Source organism: Pholcus phalangioides, unplaced genomic scaffold, assembly GCF_987345545.1.
Source record: "Pholcus phalangioides strain wild (caught in Gottingen) unplaced genomic scaffold, Ppha-v1.0 ptg000005l_1, whole genome shotgun sequence".
In the NCBI taxonomy this organism is placed as follows: Eukaryota; Metazoa; Arthropoda; class Arachnida; order Araneae; family Pholcidae; genus Pholcus; species Pholcus phalangioides.
The window spans coordinates 170,860-192,606 of NW_028301598.1; the positions used below are offsets into that span (position 1 = coordinate 170,860).

The 21,747-nt window shown below is 35.6% G+C and overlaps 1 protein-coding gene across 1 annotated transcript in view; it reads left to right on the forward strand.

Moving 5' to 3' along the window:
- Nucleotides 1–21,747, forward strand: part of LOC149085698 (uncharacterized) — a 134,783-nt gene that overhangs the window by 28,969 nt on the left and 84,067 nt on the right. Inside the window, exon 2 of the mRNA XM_089232395.1 lies at nucleotides 16,790–16,822. Coding sequence (XP_089088521.1) covers nucleotides 16,790–16,822 — 33 coding nt within the window. The remainder of the gene's footprint in view (nucleotides 1–16,789; nucleotides 16,823–21,747) is intronic.

Sequence of the window (21,747 nt, forward strand, 5' to 3'; positions counted from 1 at the left end):
CAATGGGGATTTATGTTTTAAATCGCCAAAATTCGGAATTCAAATAATTACAATGTAGCAGGACGTATATTAGAGCAGTATTGCAGAGATAAAAATATTTTTACGTACGGGCCAAGTACTCCGACACACTATCCGGATGACAGCAACCGAACACCAGACATCCTAGATATTACACTTGTCAAAAACCTCAGTGTTTTTCAGCCATACAGGTAATATCTGCACTTTCATCAGATCACAGGCCAACAATTATTGATGTTGATTTAGAAATTCCCATACAAAAAAAAAATATAATAAAATAAAACAACAAAAAATCAAAAAAATTACAAACTGGCCACTCTATAGGCAAGTGCTTACAGGAATTGAAACGCCAGATAATGCTAGTGAGTTAACCATAGATATAGAAAATGAAATAAACTCATTCACACAAAAATTGCAGGACACTGTTAATAATTCCACTCGGGAAAGGTCAAACGAAAACAACCCGTTAGCACTCCGCAGGAATCTGAGGGAAATGATAAGAGAAAAGAATAGGGCTAGAAGAAGGTGGCAAAGAATCAGAGATGGCTAAGATATACAACATTACGAAACAATACAGGTCGAGTAAAACTCCGTAGCCAAAGACTTACATGGCCCGCATGGACTGGTATATACAGATGAAGATAAGGTAGAAGTATTTGCAGATACCTTTGAAATGCAATTCTCACCAAACACTATTACTTCAGATGTTCAGGTCGAGAGAGTGCTTAGAACTATTAATGAATACTTTGATAACCCTCCAACTGAAACACAAACAGCTCTCACTCCAACAGATATCAATTAATAAAACATTTGAAAAATGCGGAAAGCATCTGGGCGTGACCTAATTTCAAATATGGCACTGAAGAATTTGCCCAATAATATCTTAGAATATATTGTCAAAATTTTTAACATATTGCTGGAGCTCAAATATTTTCCATCTAGCTAGAAAACAGCAATTGTAAAAATTATACCAAAAGCTGGCCAAGATTTGCACTTTCCAAGCAATTGGAGACCCATGTCATTGCTTAGTAATTTTGGCAAATTATTCGAGAGAGTTGTATCAACACTTATGAAAAATCTCATCCAATAATTGGGCCCGAACAACATGGATTTAGAGATGGCCATTCTACAACCACACAATTATTACGAGTTATAGAAACACTCCAGGAAGCTAGAATTTATCGCGATACAGCTGCAGTTGCGCTGTTGGATTTAAGTGCGTCATTTTACAAAGCGTTGCATGAGGGGTTGCTCTATAAAATGATTAGAATGGCCCTAACCTTTAGCATAATTAAAATTATACGTCATTATCTAACAGCAAGAACTTTTTATGTAAAAATCAATGACACAATATCTACAACTAGACGAATTAGGTCATCTATAGTGCAGGCTCTACTCGAGCAATCAACACATGGTTAAATTAGAACAATATCAAAACAAAACAGTAAGAGCTATGCTGGGAGACAATTGGTTCATCAGGAATAGAAGTATAAGAAATGATATAGGAATGCCCACCATCACGCCTTTGCTGAAAAGCTGGCTAATAATCTCCTCCAAACTCTTGAAGAGTTTATCTCTTACAACATCTTAGGGAAATATCCACTTACCCGAACGATCAGTTATCAACTTTTTGGTTACGAAAAGACCGGAGGTACCGGGATTGTGAAAAATGTACATAAACAAATATAAGCAACTTCTATATTTAGTGTTAATAATTTGATCAACTACAAAATTTCAAATTCTTGTAGATAATATATATTTAATCAAATAATAAATCAAAATCAAATAATAATATAATCATAACTAATCCCTAGTATTTTCAACTTTTATTAATATGTTAGATGAATGATAACAATACATTAGGTTAGTGAAAACCACCAAGGAGACACCAAGGTCCCATACTGGTTGTTACAATGAAGTTAATTCAATAACATTTCAATTATCATACAGTGTAAAATAGTCACTATTTACTGATTTTTGAGATTTAAAACAAAAAATCATGAAAAAAACATCAAAATAGGTTGGGGGGGGGGGATGTGATTACACAAACACATATAATACATAAAGTACAAATATATATAAATAATGCAACGGTCACAGGGGGGTGCTTTAGTGATCATAAAAAAAGCAACTATAAATCAACATATGATTATGTATGAATTGGACTGGCAGAGCAGAGTTGACAGCATGGATATTTTAATGAATAATTCGACAGCTGGAGGTGAAAAGACAGTAATACACACACAACAGGGAGTGATTGAGATTCCGTGGATGAAATCAGAAATAATTTTCAATATTGAAAATTTGTAGCATGTGTTTTTTGAGGTTTTTTCTGAAAATTGAAAATGAGGGGGACTGTATGAGATCATTTGGAAGGCTATTAAAAAATTTAGGAACGAGAAAGCTAAAATGTTTTTTGAGGATAGTTTTATGAACTAAAGGCATTGAGTTGTATTTGTATTTGTATAAAATTGTGTCTATTAGATGTTCTTGACGAGTTCAGAGGTAAAGAGAATTGGTTTTTTTTAATTATAAGTATGGATCGGTAAAAGTATAGATGTCTTAAAGGAAGGATGTTTAATTGAAGAAAAAGTTCATTTGTTGGAGTGATGTAATTGCTTGCCAAAATTCTAATAACTTTTTTTTGTAAAGAAATAATGGGTGCAATATTGGTGACATAATCACTTCCCCAGAGTGGCAGACCATAAAGTAAGTGTGAATGAAACATTGAATAATAATAGGTTAACAAGAAAGATCGGTTTACATATGGTTTCAGGTTGAAGAATTTGTATAAAATGAAACGAAGTTTTGATTTTAAATGATTACAATGAGATATCCATTTTAGATTTTGATCAATATGAATACCTAGATATTTTATAGAGGATATATATATATTTGTTCTATACGTTGACAGTCACATGGATTATTACTAGTACAATTTGGTTCATGGAAAATTATGTCATAGTCAATATGTGGAATATTGTGTAAGGAAAACTTGATAAATTTACTTTTGGAAATATTGATATGAAGATCATTAGCAATAAACCAATTACGAACTGTTAACAGATCGGTATTCATATTGTTGATAAGTGTTGGGTAGGCATCTCCTGAATAAAGAATTACAGTATCATCTGCAAACGTGATGATTTTACCATTGATATTTAAATTACATAGATCATTGATAAAAATTATAAATAATAATGGTCCTAAATTAGATCCTTGTGGGACTCCTTTGATTATCTTCATGACCTTACTTAAACAATTATTGCATTTCAACTTTTTGAGTTCTATTAGTGAGATAAGAATGGATAAAATTGAAAGTATTTCCTCTAATTCCATAGGAGTACAATTTCGAGAGCAAGATTTCATGATTCACGCTATCAAATGCTTTTCTTATGTCCAGAAAGATACCTATTGTTTTTCTAGATTGGTCAATATTCTTGTAGACATATTCAGAAAAGTTTAAAAGAGCAGATTCAGTATTTCTATTTGGTAGGAAACCATGTTGATTATTGGAGAAGAAATTATTGTTATTTAAAAAAGAATAAATCCTTGTTTTAATAAGTGTTTCAATTATTTTCGAGGTAGGTGACAATATTGAGATGGGCCTATAGTTGCTGAGGTTACTCTGATTACCATTTTTAAAAATAGGAACAACTATGGCTGATTTGAGTGATTCAGGAAATTCACCCCTTTCAATGCAATTATTAATTAGGTCAGCCAGTAATTGATACATGCATTCAGGAAAGCTCTTTAGAATTTTAGTAGTCAAGGTATCATAACAAGATGCAGTGTCTTTAAGAGATTTTGCTATTTTGTAGACTTCAGTTCGATCTGTGGGGGCCAGAAAAATTGATTTGTCACTGCGAGGAATATACTGCTCAAAATTTCCGTATTCGTGGGTTTGTTGTGTAATATTTATGAAATGGTTATTAAAATCATTAGTCATTACATGCAAATTAGTTGCCGAAGGCAGAGCGTAGTTTTTTTTATCATATCCAAGTATTTTGTTAATTAGTTTCCAACGTTCGGATGATGTAGAGCAATTCGAAAAACAAGTAGAGTAATAATTTTTTTTGTCGCTCTAATTGGTTTTTTGATATATGTTGCGACGTTTTTGTAAGCATTCTTGACTATTATGTCAAATGGGTATTTTTTTGTTTTCAAAAAAAGTTTTTGTTTAATCTTGGTTAAGTCAACTATGTCAGAAGTAATCCAAGGTTTATTTATTTTTTATTTTTCGGTTTGATCTGTAAGTATGATGTATGATTGTTAATTATGGTTTCAAGTTTAACCATGAATTCATCAAAAACCAATCCTGGATTTTCATTTGTAAAAACAAAGTTATAATGTTGAAGATAGGTTGCGATTCCAGATAAGTCAATTTTTTTAAACAGTTTCCTGTCAGTATCATCAGTTCTTGGATTAATCAATAAAAACTTGAGTTTACATGAAATTGGATAATGATCGGTCAAATCTGTAGTAAATATAGATGAAGAAATTTCCTTGATTCTAAATGAGTTACGAATAAAAATATGATCAATACAGGAGTTAGAGAGAGGTCTTGTTATTTTGAAAATTAAAAGGGTAAATCCATGACTGGATAACATGGCCTGATAATCTGAGTGGGTACCAGAATCAGCTTTAAGGATGTCAATAAAACCAATTAGTAAAACATCTCTATATTTGATATTTTTAAAAAGTGAATCAAGTTCTTCAATACATTCAGTTTGCGGGAATGAATGTGATCTGTGCAAGCTGAAGATGGTAAATTTTAATGTAGGCTCTTGAATAACTATCAATTCACCTGTTTGCATTACTATAGAATCAAGTTCGAAAAACTGAAGGGATTTTTTTGTATAAACGAAAATTCCGCCTGAACTATTATAATCTCTGCATCTCGTAAATAAATTATAATTTGGCAATCTATAGTGCTCAACCTCATCCTCAAAAACCCAAACCTCAGACAATACAAGAATATCAATATAATCCATAGATTCAATCAATAGGACCATCATCTTATCAAAATTTGCTCTTATGCTACGAATGTTGAAGTGAACAATGTTAATATCATAAAATTTATCATAATCATGCATATTTTGGGTACGAAGAAAATTAATGAACTCCTCCAGAGTGCCAAGATCAGAGAATTTTATGCCAGATATTCCAAGAAAATGTAGTTTTATATATAATAACTACCAGCACCCCGGAGGAAACATCAATTTCTACACCCAATTTAAAAATTAAAATGTTATCATGCAGAAAAACGTAGCACAAGTGTACAATTTTAATTGGAAATTTAATTAATTTTAAGTTAGATACTGTAATATTCACATAATATACTAGCAAACAATTGTAAACGATTGGGTATATTTTAGAAATTTGTATATGAATTTTCCAAATTATTTTTTTAATAGAAGGTAAATAAAATCGGGAAGACCCCAGAGTGCACATTTCAGTTAGAGAGAGTTCATACATGCTAAATAATGTGATTTAAATCATCAATATGATTGATTTTGTACACTCCGGTGTCCTCCGATTTTCTCAAGTATATTTTTCCATTTCGTGACCAGCAAAATTTGAAATCATTTTCCGTTTTGAATTTTTTAGCAAAATACAGTACCTGTTTCGTATAAGATGCAAGATGCTCATTAAAATAAACATTGCTGGGTCTGAGGTGTTCATTAAGTTGTGATGCACACAATTTCAGTTTGCGTGTGGATCACGTTTTTCCTTTGATTTGAATTGTACGATAATGGGTTTGATTTTATCCTTTCTTGTCGTTGGAACACGGTGGATGGTATTGATATCAGGCTCTAAATCAAGAAGATCCAGTTTCGTTAAAATTGTGGATTTCATGCTATGTATGTCCTCATTCTCTGATTCAGGGAGGCCAAGAATCTCAATGTTAGTTCGCCGTGAATATTGTTGCAGATCAGCGATGCCTACCTGGAGATGGCGGATATGTGATCTCATTGTAGCGTTCTCAGTTTCTAAAAATGATTGCTTATCTTGATATTTGATTAGATCAGATTGTTGTTGCTCCACCATTTCCCTCAGTAAGACCAATTCTTGTGATTGTGCTGTTATTGTCTGCGACATTAGGCACGTGATTGATTTTACATGATTCTCCAAGATAGTGGATATACACGAAACAATTTTTGCCGATTCAGGTGATAGAGAGCCAACAATTTCGCTTACTGAGTCCGGGATATTGATATTGCAGTATTGTAGATCTAGGCTATTATCAGCTGCCACATTGGGAGTACCTGCAGTTTCTGACAAATTTCCAGTAGTTTGTTCATTCGTCTCAGGTTCTGGAGTCGAAGGAGTTATCAATGAGTTCGCATTCTGTCGAAGTGAAACACATTTAAAACACATCCAGTTGTCTCTACGAGTTTTAGCAAACCTACGGAAACCCTTTTCACTATATCCGGCACAGAAAAAATGAAAGCATTCCTCACAATTACAACATGCTAACTTATCATCCTCGTTTTTAATCGGTTCATTACAACGAAAGCATTTCGGCCAGTCACTTGCAGAGTTCATGTTGATTATCTTAAATTGTTAAGCACCTTTTTTACTTATTAGTTCCTTAAAAATAAAAATATTAAAATATTATTGGTGAAAAAAAAAAAAAAATTCAATAGGATATTACGCGGAGAGCAATCGTGTGTCAACACCTCCTTCGCGTTGCCACCGCGTCGCCTCTCATAAGATAACCAGTCCACCTCTTAATAAGATAATTAATAGATTTAATACAGTTGTAATTAATTTAATACAACTGTAATTTAATTAATTTAATTCTTACTAATACAGTTGGCGCTAGATTTAAAAATGAGGATGGATAATATATGCAATATGATGCATAATTAATGTTAAAAAAATACCCATTAATTATAACTGAATGATGACTTAACATGCTGATGAAGTAACGTTCTGTCACAGCCCCTGTTAAGTGATTTTTTTATTTTTTTTATTAACTTCCTGCCTGCTTAAGCTTTCTTTTCCCCTAGATTAATAACCCAATATGGGTAATATTAAACTCTAAGTAGTTCAAAAAATAATGAAATGCACAACCATGGCGAAAAACGCACTACTAGTCCAGGATGGCTAAGAAATGACTCAAGGGTATCCACTGTTTGCCAATTTCAGTCGAACCAGAGTTTGCCCCGAATTTTTATCAATTGTAGCAATTTGGCTAATCAGATGGAAAAAGTTGTAGCAAAATGAGAGAGAAGCTTAGCCAAATTGATGCGTCATAAAATGAGAATTCCAAAACAACTTATATCAAGTTCAAGATGAAAATATAAATCAAAATGCAAATCATGTATAAATAAAAATTGTTTAATATAAAATGTAATTTATAGTACAAAAAATGTTTTAGTTCTCAAGAATTTTCAGAGATTTTTTTTGCTGGCCACAATTCAAAAGCATTTTCGAAATTCAATTGTTGCCTGCTGGGACCATTAACAGTAACAGAAATATTGCTATATATTTTTTTTTACATTTATTCTGTTCCGCAACTGTGTTTTAATGAGGTTCGTGATATTGAGGCAGAGATAACACTCCACTCTAATTTACCTGAATCCCGGAACCTAGATTGTTGGCAAAATCTGGTTTCTTTTCGCCCTCATCATTTACAGGCACCCCTGTGAATCAAACAAATAATTGATTTCTGTAAACAAGTTTAATCCAAAGATTTAGGGGAAGTGCATGAAATCCGTCTCTTGTCGTAAATTTGTCCCCCCCCCCTCTGATTTAGATGTACAGAGCTGCTATCTTGCAAAAGTGTCAGAAAACTCTTCAGACCCATTCAACTAACTACTTGCAGTGATGCAGTTGCTTTGTTCTCTTCATTCACACTTTAATTTTTCAAAAAAAAAGTTGTTGTTATAACTTGTTAGTGCAACTTTGAACAGTTATATTTATGCCTTACGGAAGGTTTTTTCATCAATTAGTGATTGATATTTATAGATCGCTAATTAAATATTGTGTTGCATGTTCATCATAGTCGTGTAGCTGCAGTCGTTTAGTCAGGAAGTGTCACAATTTTTGCTATAGCTGAATTCCTAAATTCGTTCCCTCTGAGTATCAGAGGCACTCTTTTTCCTGACTACTTAGATTCATTTTGATTGTATGATCACTTGTCAACATTTTTATACTGTGTTTAACAGTTCTGTCTTATTCATGAATAAAAGCTAATTATATAATTATGTATATAAAGTATATATTAACTAATCTATTATACATGATATAAGTAATAAATATAAGCAACTAAAATGTGCACATAATAACTGGAGGGGAGGAAGAAATTTGGATACCTTTGATGAAAATAAAAAATTTGCATTGTTTTGATTTTTTTGGTTAGGAAAAATTTATTCCGTACAATCACACTTGCAGCACGATTAGATATGGAGTTGAGTTATTTAAATCAGTTTTCAAATTATTTTTAACTGTAAATAAATTGTCATAATTAACAATTTTGTTTGGGGGACGGGGTATTTGGGCACTTTCCCTTACTAACAAAAAATTTTAATTCAGTAGTATAACTAGGTTTAGTTTTTTGTTATATTCATTGCTAAATATTCTATTGGCACAGAAGAGAGCTGCAAAAAGAAATCTCTCAACACTGAGGAATTAACTAATTTAAAACATACATACATACATATATACATATATATATAAATAAAATTAAGTTAAGCACATTATATACGGTATTTACTAATAAATCAGTCCATAATTTCTCTGATTTTTCATTTTACAATACCTTAGCATCAATAATAAATTTAAAGTAAATGATTCTGATGATCATCTTCTGATTCATATAAATCCTTTTTGAGCAGATCCCAGCTGGAATGATTTTTCTTCTCTCCCCCCCCCCCCCCAATCATCCACAACTGTTGTCTACCACCATTTATCTTCCACATATTTCACACTTTAATATGGAAGCCATGTCAGATTTGTATTAGCGCTGAAATTCCTAAAATATAATATTTTGCGCACTTTCATCTCGGATTTTGTGACCCTCCTTGGTGCCTGGAGCGACACACGTGTGAGTAACGTATCCCACGTGCCGCTTCTGCGTCGTAGCAACAGAATTTTCTTACAAAGGATAGCCAACTGAAAGTTGTAAAACTTCAGAAAATCGAATTTAGTCTACCACCACTGCGCATTAGCGGGTCCGAAACCGAGATTTTCGTGACGTGAAACTTACGACCGCATAGCGGCTTGATGACTGGATATTTATACAGTTTTTTTCAGATTTCGTTTTTTTTTTTCGCGAACGATCTCGGAAAATTGTATTGCGATTCGAACGGGCGATTCTTCAAAAAATCGCATTTGCAATCTCGTGAAATACGCTGTCTCTGACGTGGGTGGGGTAACAGCGAACGTACCGTAATTTCCGAAATATGACCAGCAGGAGGAAAACCCTCGGAATTTGGAAAATTCAGTATAAAAGCTACTTTTTCATTCCCGGCCGCAACTTGATATTTCGTCAGCCTCATTCACTTTTAAGGTCACGAGACCTTATCGCGATCATGATAGACGGTGAGAAGGAGGAAAAATAAAATAAGTTGGTACACAGGTTTTCCCCACTCCGAACTTGACACTTGGAAAGTACGCGTCCCACGGAAAGCGTGAACAAAATTCTTATGCATCCTTTACCGAAATTCCGGGTATTTGACACGCAATTACGCGTCGGCGGCATCTCCGCTGAGGGAAAGATCATCATCGCGTAAAGGGTTCAAACAACAGGTTGTTTTTTGCATATAGGCTCTTGGGAGTGCGCTCAACCAGTAACGCTTCAAGATGAAATTGATCGTCGCTGTCAACCCCCCACCCTCCTCTAAAACCGTACCGAAAGTAGCTGAACATTGTTCGCGATTGGTCAACAAAAATTGCACTTCCGAATTTTTGCACAAGCTTCAAAGGACCGATTTGACCATTGAGAGGCCGAATGGACACTCGCGATTTGGCGAACTCGATCTTTTATTTAATCGACGAATGAAATATTTTGTCGCGATTTGACGCAATGGCGATCGACAGCGCGAACCCTGGTCGGAACCCACAGGCCACTATGACATATTTAGGATTTTGGAAAATCTCGCAACCCTTTCCCCCCTATTTCTTTAACGCGACCCCCAGTTTGTGAACCACTGCTGTAGAGGATTTGAATCATGTAAACACCATTTATCCGAAATCCTAAGTTCCTATAGATTTAATTCAAAATGACTTTAATATATCAGAATGTATAAGGAACCACACTTTACCTACTGGTGTCAAGTCTAGGCTTTTTGTTGGCATGGATGCATTTCGTTCTCAAGATGTAGGAGACCTGGGAAGATCTCTCGAAACTTAAGGCCCGTTTACACGAGGCAAGTGCTTTAGTTGGCAACTTAATTTTTAGTTGCCAAGTACGATACAATGTATGCAGACGATAAGGGCAGTTCACACGTCTTTAGTTGGCAAGTGCGCAAGTGATTTAGTTGGTAAGTGAATACGAACGGTTCTATTTTTTCCGGTTGAGTAGACCTATGCGCATGCGCCAGTGGGCGTGACCTGCCGCTCTTGGAGGGGGGTCTTTTTGCTCTCTCACGGAGGGGTTTATTTTGATCTCAAGCGTGGACCTGTTCATGCTCCGTCGTCTCCTGAAGTTTCGCTAGAATTCCGCGGAAATGTTGGATGGTGAGGTCGCCAGAGGACACAACCTTCAAGAGTTTGTTGAAAAATATCTTCGCCATGAATGTTTGTTGAACTATAGAAATGAAAATTATCTTAACAAACAAGCTAAAAATTATTCGATGTTGGAAAAAGCTGTGGAGTATTCTGTCGACGTGATGTCAGGAGTTGAAAAAATTTGAAGATTCAAAAATATATATAAGGTGTGGAGGATTAATATATTAAAAACTGGAAAGGGGGGGGGGGTTTCGAATATTTCTCTCGCCCAGAACGAATTTGCTGTCATCCGTTGTAAAAATACATGATATATTTTTATGTTAAATATTTCATCATCTCTATAGATTAAATTAAAAAATAATAATAATTTCGAAAATTTGGAAATAATTTTCATGTTAATGAATTTTTATTATTTAATTTTTAACCCTTAGAATTTCCTACGAATGCCAAGAATCTTCTCCCGTATTTTCGGCTTATATAATTCATAATTTATCTCCTCTTAAACTTCGATTAAAATATCATATAATCGATGTTTACAACTTCGAGGAGAAATAGACAAATCTTATATGTCTTCTCTATGAGTTACATAAGTTTATAATATGTTGTGTATTCTTTTTTCCCCTCTTGGGTAAGTGAAAGTGAATAAATTTATATTCTTTAAAAAAAATATCGTATAATGTGGCTCTGATCACAGTATTCGTAAGTTCTACCTGATCATCTTCATCCATCGTTACGAAAGCTATGAGCTTTAAAAAAAGCACCTCTCTAAATGCCAGATAAATAAAAAATTATTACTATTATTCTCCCGTGCGTTGTGCGTCTCTCTCTCTCTCCGTGGATTTGAGTAGACTGAAGCGCGCATACGCTAACTGCGCTCACCTCCGTAGAAATTATCCAATGAGCGTCTTCTTACCACTTATCGTGTGGACACTTTAAAGAAGAATCGGTAAGTTAAAATTAAGTTGCCAACTAAAGCACTTGCCTCGTTTAAACGGGCCTTTAGTTCAGAGAACTAGTCTCATTCTTTCTCGGTGGACAGAAGCATTACCGCCACTGAAAGACTCGTCACAAGCGGGATAAAAGTGAAACGTTGCAGGATTAGTTTGCGAAACTTGATTACGTACTCAATCGCAAACATCCACCATCGCAAAAATAAGGGGATAGAGACTGAGAACAGCAGAACATATCTTCTACCATGATATTTCCATTTCAACCTCGAAATGTAAACATAGATGCTTCATGGGTTTGCTGCAGGAAGGAAGTTTGCCAGACAAATCCTGCTTTTAAGAAATTTTTGAACTCAGTCAAGTGAATATTATGTGTGAAGTTTTTGTTTTCCGTCTGTCTGGATTATGCTCAGTACTGTCTTTCACTCTTTTTTAATCAAACCCCTCTTTTATTTGTAGATCAAATTATGCCTGGAATCTTCGAATACGGAGGTGGTAAGTGCTTCATATTGTTACGGATTATTTCCCTCCAAGTCCATGAAATGACTAAAAACAAAAAAAAAAGATACTAGACGTCACAAATTTAATTCACAGAACAACAATTTACCACAGTGAGAAGCATGCTGATACGGAGAACATTAAGGTTCATTTCGCAGTCTCCCTCTTTTTGTTCTTCGCCTTTATAGGCGGTTCATTCAGTACCATCCACGAGCTTCGTGCCAAGTCACAAATGTTACCAATGACACCAAACGCGATGAATTCGTCGCCAACTTAGCATGATTTACTGTAAATGCATTATTTTTTGTTTCTAATTATTGGTTTCACTTGATCAAACTCTATTTATATTAATTAAAATTGAAAATGGGCATAATTAAGTCAAATAATAAAGAGCTATTTAAAGAGATGTAACATTATTTATGTTTTTAACGTATAAGAAAGAAATCATTAATAATATAGGCATTTAATATGACAATATCGTCTTACTAATCATTTAGAACCAAATCCGATGCTGTTTGGGTAAACCCGTTAACCTGATGACTGCATGCGATGTTATAAGGATATTTTGCGAAATCAACGACAGTACAGTGTTGGTTTGTCAGTTCCCTTACAACTTCGCTTCCCAAGGAATTTAAACCAATCCTGTCATCAACTTTGATTCGTCGGAATTTTTTACCTTGTAGAGAATAACAAATCTAAGAGCCCATTTAAGAGACTTGAGGTGCTTGATGATAAAAAAAAAAACCTTCAAAACTCACGATGTTATCCTGTATACGCTATCCCCGAAAAGAACACCGAGTACGTGTCATAATGCGTATTTGGTATATTCCAGCGGTTCCCAATCGGGGGTCCACGTTTCAATTGTAGCATTCTAGTAGTATATACAGTATATACAAATACAGTGAAACCTCGTTAGTGCGTCACCCGGTTAGCACGTCACTCCGCTTACCGGATCACTTTTTGGAAGTCCCTATTATCTTCAGGCAGGAAATGACACAGCTATGGCTTACTCCGTTTAATGAGTCACTCCGCATATCAAGTCATATTTTTGCTCTCCCAAGTGTGACTCATTAACGAGGTTTGACTGTACATTTACAAATACAAATACAACGCCACAACAGACAAAATGCCCAACGAGGTGGCTGATAAAAAGATGCCCATAAAAATATGGATGTCATATATTTCAAAAATAACGCAACCCAATTAAAAATGCAATTAACAAAAATTATAAACAATATATACACGTGATAAATATCATACAAATTACATAAAAACTTTTTATTTTTGACAGATTAACACTAATGTTTATGGACATGTTGTAGAGCAGCACAAAAAACCGACTACTAACAGTGTTCTTTAGATTTACTTGCTATACGCTGCAACTTTGGTACGCTTCAATAGTAATTTTATTATCATTGGAGAAAAATTCTACTTGTGGTGCCATCCCTCGATAGGAGTATGACGCATCTGGGTCATAATCCCGACAGACGAAATACCGACCAGGTCGAATTTCGAGCCCGAAGTTGGTCACTTCGCGAACTGGCCATCCTAGTTGACCCAGTCAATGTCCTAACTACCGGCTTTCGCTGGGCCCTACACGTCGATCCCTATATATGGATGACTAAGATATCGATATTCAGATTCCTTTGACTGTTAGAGTTGCCATAGCTAACCATAATAATTATGATCAACTATGGCTAATTGTAAATGATCATAATTGTCTCAAAGGAATACTCCAACACTGTGATAACCTCAAATCATAGAGATCGATATACATTAATGAACATTAAATGAATTTCCAAATGATTTGTCGCCATTTATTATCTTAGGTATGAGACCCAAATCTTTTGCGGCGACAAACAGAAATCCCGACATAAAATCACAAATTTATTTGATCGCAATTTATTATTCTTAACGGTGCCCCAATGTCTCTTGCAGCGAGAAATGGAAATCCAGACAGAAATCTCGAAGTGAGGCTTATACGGCGAAATTAAAATTTGAAAAATTTATTTGATTTTGAAATTGGAATTGTGGCTTCTCGGGATTATGAACGGAACCAAAGTATGAGTCGTTGTTTTAGTTCTTTTTGGAGTCTAGTAGATGGCATTTCCGTGCCGTGGCATCATATTTACTTACTTTACTAGATAGAAATTGCCGATCGGCGATAGAGCCTCTACCTTTCGGTTCAAAACGAATAATATCGGATAGAATATCCTCCAATGTTGAAGAAGATTCTCGTTGTTAGATGACTAGTTTCTACTGATATAAATGGGGTTCACGGAAGACACCATGATTTCTGGAGGGTCTACGACTAAAAATATTTAGTAACACCTGGTATATGCCATTTCTCATTCAACGACCATTTACTGAACTGATATCGAAAGATGCCAATTTCGTCATTTGCAAATATCTACACTGGTGAAATAAATTAAGAGAGTTTGCATATTTTATCGAATTTCATGAAAAGAACTGAACTGAATGTAAAACCACTGCTTCCAGACAAAAATGCAAATCTTGTACGTCAAATTCGTAAGAGTACACGTGTGTGTAGGCGGAGCCAGTAGAGAAACAGGCTTTATAAGCGCGCGTAAGTTGAGACGCATTTAGTTAGCTAGCACACCTCGGCGAATTTCTTGGTGTTATTTTGCAGCAATCGGTTAATTTCAAATTGTAACAGTAAAAATGAGTAACCACCAACGTTTAGATGATGGAATGAGGTGGCGAAGCTCGAAGCAGGCCAATCTCAAGTCCAGATTTGTATAGAGTTCAATTTAACGCCCAGCGTCGTGTGTAACTTATGGAAACAGTTCCAGGATACCGGATCCATCGAGAGAAAGCCTGGGCAAGGTCGTCCAAGAGCCACGACGGCGAGAGAAGATCGCTATTTGTCGATTATAGCGAGGCGTAACAGGAGTACCACAGCTTCTCAGCTCTCTCGTGACTTGTATGCAGCCACAGGAACCCGTGTATCAAGGGTGACTGTTTCCGAAAGACTTCATGAGAGAGGGTTGTTTGCAAGAAGACCTGCTGCTTTCGTCCCACCAGGAGAATCCGTTTATCATGGTGCAGAGAGCATAGAGATTGGAGTATGGATCAGGGCGACCGTTCTCTTCACTGATGAGTCCCGGTTCAGACTAAGCACCGATTCTCGCCGTACGTTCATATGGAGAGAACCAGGGACCCGCTACCTACCCTCCAATGTCCGCGAAATCGACCATTATGGCGGAGGAGGTTTAATGGTCTGGGCGGGCATCATGTTGGATGTCCGCACACCTCTCCATGTCTTTGAAAGAGGCACTATGACTGGTGTTAGGTGTAGGGATGAGGTCTTGGAGCCCTATGTTCGCCTTTTCACGGGTGCAGTTGGCCCTGAGTTCATTTTAATGGACGATAACCCGAGGCCACATAGAGCTCTTCTGCTCGACGATTTCCTAGAGAGTGAGGATATTCGCCGGATGGATTGGCCAGCCAGATCTCCAGACCTTAACCCTATAGAGCATGTCTGGGGAGGGCAATCTCAACTCGCAACCCCCCTCCGGGAAACATCCAGGGAATGAAAACAGCGTTGCTGAACGAGTGGGACCAATTGCCACAGGAAATGATAAACTGCCTTATTTCAAGTATGAAATCACGCTGCGAGACCTGTATATCTGTAAGAGGGGACAATACCCCCTATTAACCCATTTTTTTGCTTATTCTGCAACCGCTGTTTCATACCTTCTGACTCCAACGAGTGTTACACACGATCATGCGTGTGTATTACAATTATTGAATGGTTTTGTTTTGTATTGTATCAATGCATGTACATATCAAATTTCATTAAAATCGGTACAGTAGTTCTAGAGATAATCGACTGCAAATTCTCTTAATTTCTTACACTAGTGTATATTCGAAACTTTTATGTATTCCATAAGATCCACTCTCTGAAATATTATTATGAAGTGAAATTCGTCTTGGACTGGAGTACGTCATAAAGTTTTGGAGGCCATACCTACAGAGAGACATAGACGTGGTTGAGAAGGGGTGGAGGGGGCACACTTGGCTTGAGCTATGAAGAAAGACTTGGTTTCTTGAATACTTTTACATTGGAGAAACACGGGTGACGGGGGGATCTGATCGAATGTTCTATTCCTCGGTAGGGGGGATCTGATCGAAGTGGTTTGAAATTTCCAACGGGATTGGTGGGATAGACCATGAATTTTTATTAATACATCGTCAATCAATCGCTTCGACAAGAGGGCACCAGTATTGATTCGTAAGGGACAACTCCAGGTCACGGTGTGGCAGGGAGTTTTTCCTCTAATAGGGTTGTGAATAAATGGAATGGCTCAACTCCAGGGGGTCATGGATTCTAACACAATTGATACGTTTAAAAAGAAATACGATAAACATATTCGGTTAAGTCGAGAAGCTATCCATGCGTGAAATAAGACAACAATTACCTATTTTGTATGGGTAGTGTAGTGTTTTTCTATATTATTAATTGTTTTTGTTAAATATGCTTTTATATTGGATTGCTGTATTTTGGTTATATTTGACTTCCGTATTTTATGGGCATCTTTTTTTCCGCCACCTCGTTCGGCAATTTTTCTGTTGTGACCTTTGTATTTGAGTAGTTGTAATATATGTTTTTTTCTCTTGTGTAGGAGTGGTACCATCTGAATTGGTTGGATACGGAAGTAAGTTTTCGTGCATGTTTAATGTTATAAAATTTCAAGAAATATATAAGGTAAAAACTTAAGTCTGTTTCAGTTCAAATAACTCGCAAACCGTTGGTTATAGAGACATACTTTTAATTAGAATAAAACATCTATAAAGTAAGTTGCGTATTTTAGATATGCCATTTTATTGGGAGGCAGTATATGTACCAAGATACAAAATTTGATTTTTCATACGATCAACGACGTGTCTTCTAATTTACAGATAGAAAATTGTTTCCCCGTTCTCTTAAAACACACACACGCTTCTTCATTATTAAATTATCAAGTATTTCTTCATTACTTTGCCTTTCAAGTCAAGCCGCTTCACACATACACTGTATAAATAAAATTCATCATCAATGAAACTATCAAAGTAATTTGTTTCCGCGGTTTTTTCTTTTCTCTCTTAGTGATTTATGAACCTGGCGGATTCAATGGTATGTTCTCACTCGTATACGTTTCATCCAGAATCGAATAACTATAGCCATGAAGTTTTGGCTTCGATTGTTCTGTTGTTATTATTTTCAGCATGCTGTGACACTTGTATTGATATAGTTTTACAATTTTCGTACCACTTGTATAATTTATCACCTCTGTCTAAGGATTCCTAGTACACATTTCAATATAGGCTTCAAGCTTGAATCTCAAAAAATAACAATACTGTACACAGTTCTATTCTTGAGGAAGTTGCGTAATTGACGTTATCTTCCCAACATGTTATACCATTGGGACACTATACAGCTGAACTTGCTGAATTTGAAGCTCATGAGAACTACAAAAAAGTTTAAATTATCTAATTAACACTAGAACCGCGGCACTTTCGGTATACCTAGAACAGCGGACTGGGTCAAATTTACCCACACTGTGAAAAAACGGTGTTTCATAGCAAATACAGGAATTTATTTTCGATTCCTGGGGTTCCCCCCCCCCTACTCTTATTCAATGTTGTGCAATTGCATATTCATAATAGAAAATTATATTTGTTTATGAATATAAAATGAGCTTCGAAATCAGCTAAAAAATGATGTAATTCAGTATAAATATGATTTAGTAAACATTATTTACTCTATTCAGTCCAAAAAAATTTTTCAGTTATCCCATAATATGACAAAGATGTAAAATAAGCACGTCAAATTAAGTATGAGAAAGCCTATAATATGATTCTGTCAAATAAGTATTGATTTCTTACTGATAAGTGGAATTTATGATGAGCAGTTAAACAATTTTTTTTTCATTATTCTTACACATTCATCGCATGTTGAAGTTGCACAACACATGCAAAAATGAACAGTTTTGTTTCCACATTTTTATGTTACCTGTTATCAACTCATTTATTTTTATTTATATATATCACTCTTATTATTATTATCTTGATCGCTCACAAACAGTTACATGATCAAGAGCGCACGTTCCTTTTGCGCAAGGGCAACGCGTATGATGAACGCAGCTCTTCAATAAGATTTTAGACGAACTGCTTTCGAAAAATAGTTCTGGCCTTCCGTACTGTTCTATACAAAATACAGGAATTTTTTATAGTGAGATCCAGGATGTTGTAGAAAACGTCTGTGATGCCATCTTCCCCGAATATTTTCTGGGCATTTGATCGGCTACAACAACGATCGTTACTGTTGAATTGTAGTGTGAAATAGTTTCTGTGTGTGTGGAAGCTTTGGGACTACTATTGCCAATATCGACTGCTAGATGAAGCGTGCTGAATAATGAAAAGCTTATATATCGTTCTTTCCTTGATAAATTGTCATTGTGTGGCATCATTGTTCCATACAACTGCTGTTTCACTACCTTTATTGCGTCAGATAATATTGCTCTTCGATTTCGTCTCATCGTCTCTACAGCTCGTATTTTTCTACTTTTAGCATTTGAGCCAGCTTCAGTGTAGTGAAAAAATTGTCAGTTGAGGCATTTCTGCGCTTGTTCTCAAATGGCTTGATCAGTTGCATCACTATGTCTCTGAAAGAGAGATTCGTTGGATGCTGATACTTCCCGAGATTTGGAAATCCATTCAAAACGTATTTGATACAAGCCAGAATTTTATTATTTTTCTGTGACATCGTTGGCCTCCAGAAATTTGAACTACACGTTTTTTCCAGAGTTAAACTTTTACACTCCTAAAATCTGCATTGAGTCCCGTCAGAATTCCAGGTATTCAAGTTTACAAAGGAAAAAAATATTTAGCTCTACTTGTGTGTGTGTGTGTGTCATTCCTCCATTGAAAACAAAATAATCTGCTCTGACAATGAATTGGCCTTGACCTTGAAAGACCTTCATTCTTCACTATCTTCATTTAGAAATACTTTTTAGAAAGGGTAACCACTTCCAAGAAATTTCTACACCCTTTTTTTCCTATAGAATAGTACGTTGGATCAAAATGACTCAAACCGCGGTTCTAGGTATAAGTGCTTATAACTCAGAAACACGAAATGCGAAGATAATAAAATTTTCGTGCATTAATATTCATATTGTATCATGAAAAGTCACAAAATTTGTTTAACATCTGCTAATAAGTTCTCGAGATAAACGAAAACGAAGTTTGATTTGGGTCAAATTGACCCACTCCGCGGTTCTAGTGTTAATCAATATACATAACTATATCAACACACATAACGTGTATAACATAACTATACCTGCCCCCACGAGGACCAGTGATGAAATTTCTTCCTTGTAATCTTCATCTCCACAAATAATCAGTCTTTCGATTAATCTTGTATTGACAAGTGGAGAGGACGTTTCAATATAACTATACCTTCACAAAAAAAATAAATAAATAAATAATAAATAAATAAGACTATAGCACACTTGATAAAATGTGTAGTGAAATTTAGTGTATAAAATGCATTGTCATCACTTTACCAATTCCATTGTTGTTGGGTTAGTTTGGGTTAGTTACTTTAGAATGTGGTTAACAGCCGTTCACACGGATTTAATTAATAATCATATTAAGAGGGAGTCAGTGATTAACTAGTGACATAGGTATTCAATAAGGTTTTTTGATGACCAAGGCCTTTACCGGCTTATCTCGAACGATTTAAGCGCATCGCTAATAGTGTCTTGTATTAAAAGTAAACGATCAGGAGAAAATTCTTTCATTTATAAACTAGTAATTTTAATTTCTTTTCTTTCCGATGTACCAGAAAATTTTACAAAATCTTCAAGTTGATTTCAAGAATAAAAGATGCAACAATTTTCGTCATCAACGGTTTTTTTTTTTCAAGCATATCCGTAGCTTCTGAAAGTATTGGAACAAGTACGTCAGATTACAGATCGTAGAATCCGCACCTTATGATTCAGGACCTTATAATTCGTTCTCTTCACCAGAAGATTCAATATATACGTGACTTTATTCTTTACTTCTTCACCAATGTTCTGCATGTGAGTCAACCTTATTATTTTCTAGGGGTGAACAATTGTATGAACCTCGTTTGGACACGGTAAAAAGTGTTATCAAGCTATACTGATATTTCCAAATAAACGAAAAATACTGCTATAAAGACTTGAATCTCCATCACATTTCATGCCGTGGAGAAGATGAATACCACTTACTCACTCACCAACTTCTGTATTTCCCGAGTACATTTGTCATAGGTAGGCACTAATGAAATCATCAAAGATTCGGTAAAACTCCAGCAGCTGCAGCGGAAAGACAAAAGTCTGTGTGTGTAAGAGACTGAAACGAAATCATTGTTTCATAGAGCCAAAACAAAGAGCAATTAAGTTTTGTAGATTTCAATTTTTTTAATATTTATTTTTTAAACATTATGATAACTAAAAGTTAGCCAGGAATTCTCAGAAAATTCAGCCGTTCACACGGATTTAATTAATAATCATATTAAGAGGGAGTCAGTGATTAACTAGTGACATAGGGATTCAATAAGGTTTTTTGATGACGAAGGTCTTTACCGGCTTATCTCGAACGATTTAAGCGCATCGCTAATTGAAATTGTGTATGCTGCTTGAGGTACTCCGCTACATTATGCTACAGCTTTCATTCGAACGGCACATGCACTTTGGAAGAACAAGTGCGGTTAAACGTATGTCAGTGGATAAGGACCATCATTTGTCATCCCAATGCTATGAGACGACTCGAGCAACTTCTGCGTTTCATTGAGGCCATTGGAGATTCTTTGGTGTAACGATCAGCAGGTTCGAGTGTATGAGTCCACCTTGTGTCCGCAGGTTGCTGCAGCAACAAAGACTACCCGTTTTAAGTTAGCGTTTGTGTGGGAAATGTGACTGACAGGGGGAATCCATATTAGTGTATTATCAAGAACTGTACTTGTTATGGTATCATGAACTTGGATTATAAATTTGTTGATTGATTTTTTTTTTATTTACTGCTGATTGTTATTGATTTATTACTAATTTTGTGTATGTGATTGATTTTATTTGATAAATCTTGTTTTCATTTGATTATATCAGCTGAATCTCACTGGCAATATGTGCACGATTGCGCCTGGCCATGTATAAATACTAGTGTTTGCTGCCAGTGATGGCCGGAGTTGTGTAACTTTAATTATTCAATAAATCTCCGAAGGCATCCGAATTCCCATGGAACAATGCGATAAAATCACCTTGTGTGATAGAGCTTGGGTGTCTCTCGCTTAACTACACTGCTCAAAACAATTAGGGGAGCAAGCAAAAAAGTGAAGAAAACCGTGCGAGACAGCCACGTACTGGCATACAATGGATAGTACACGCGTATCAATGCGCAATACAGAAAACAGACGTAAAAAAATTTGGAATTAAGCTTTAATTCTTTGAAAATATGGAAAAAACATGAAAAGATGCTTTAGGGCAACAATTTGGTTACATGTAAACGATAAAAAAAAGTACTGTTTAGACATGATGCATGAGTTTTAATAGGGCGTGTGGTCTCCTCGAACAGCTAA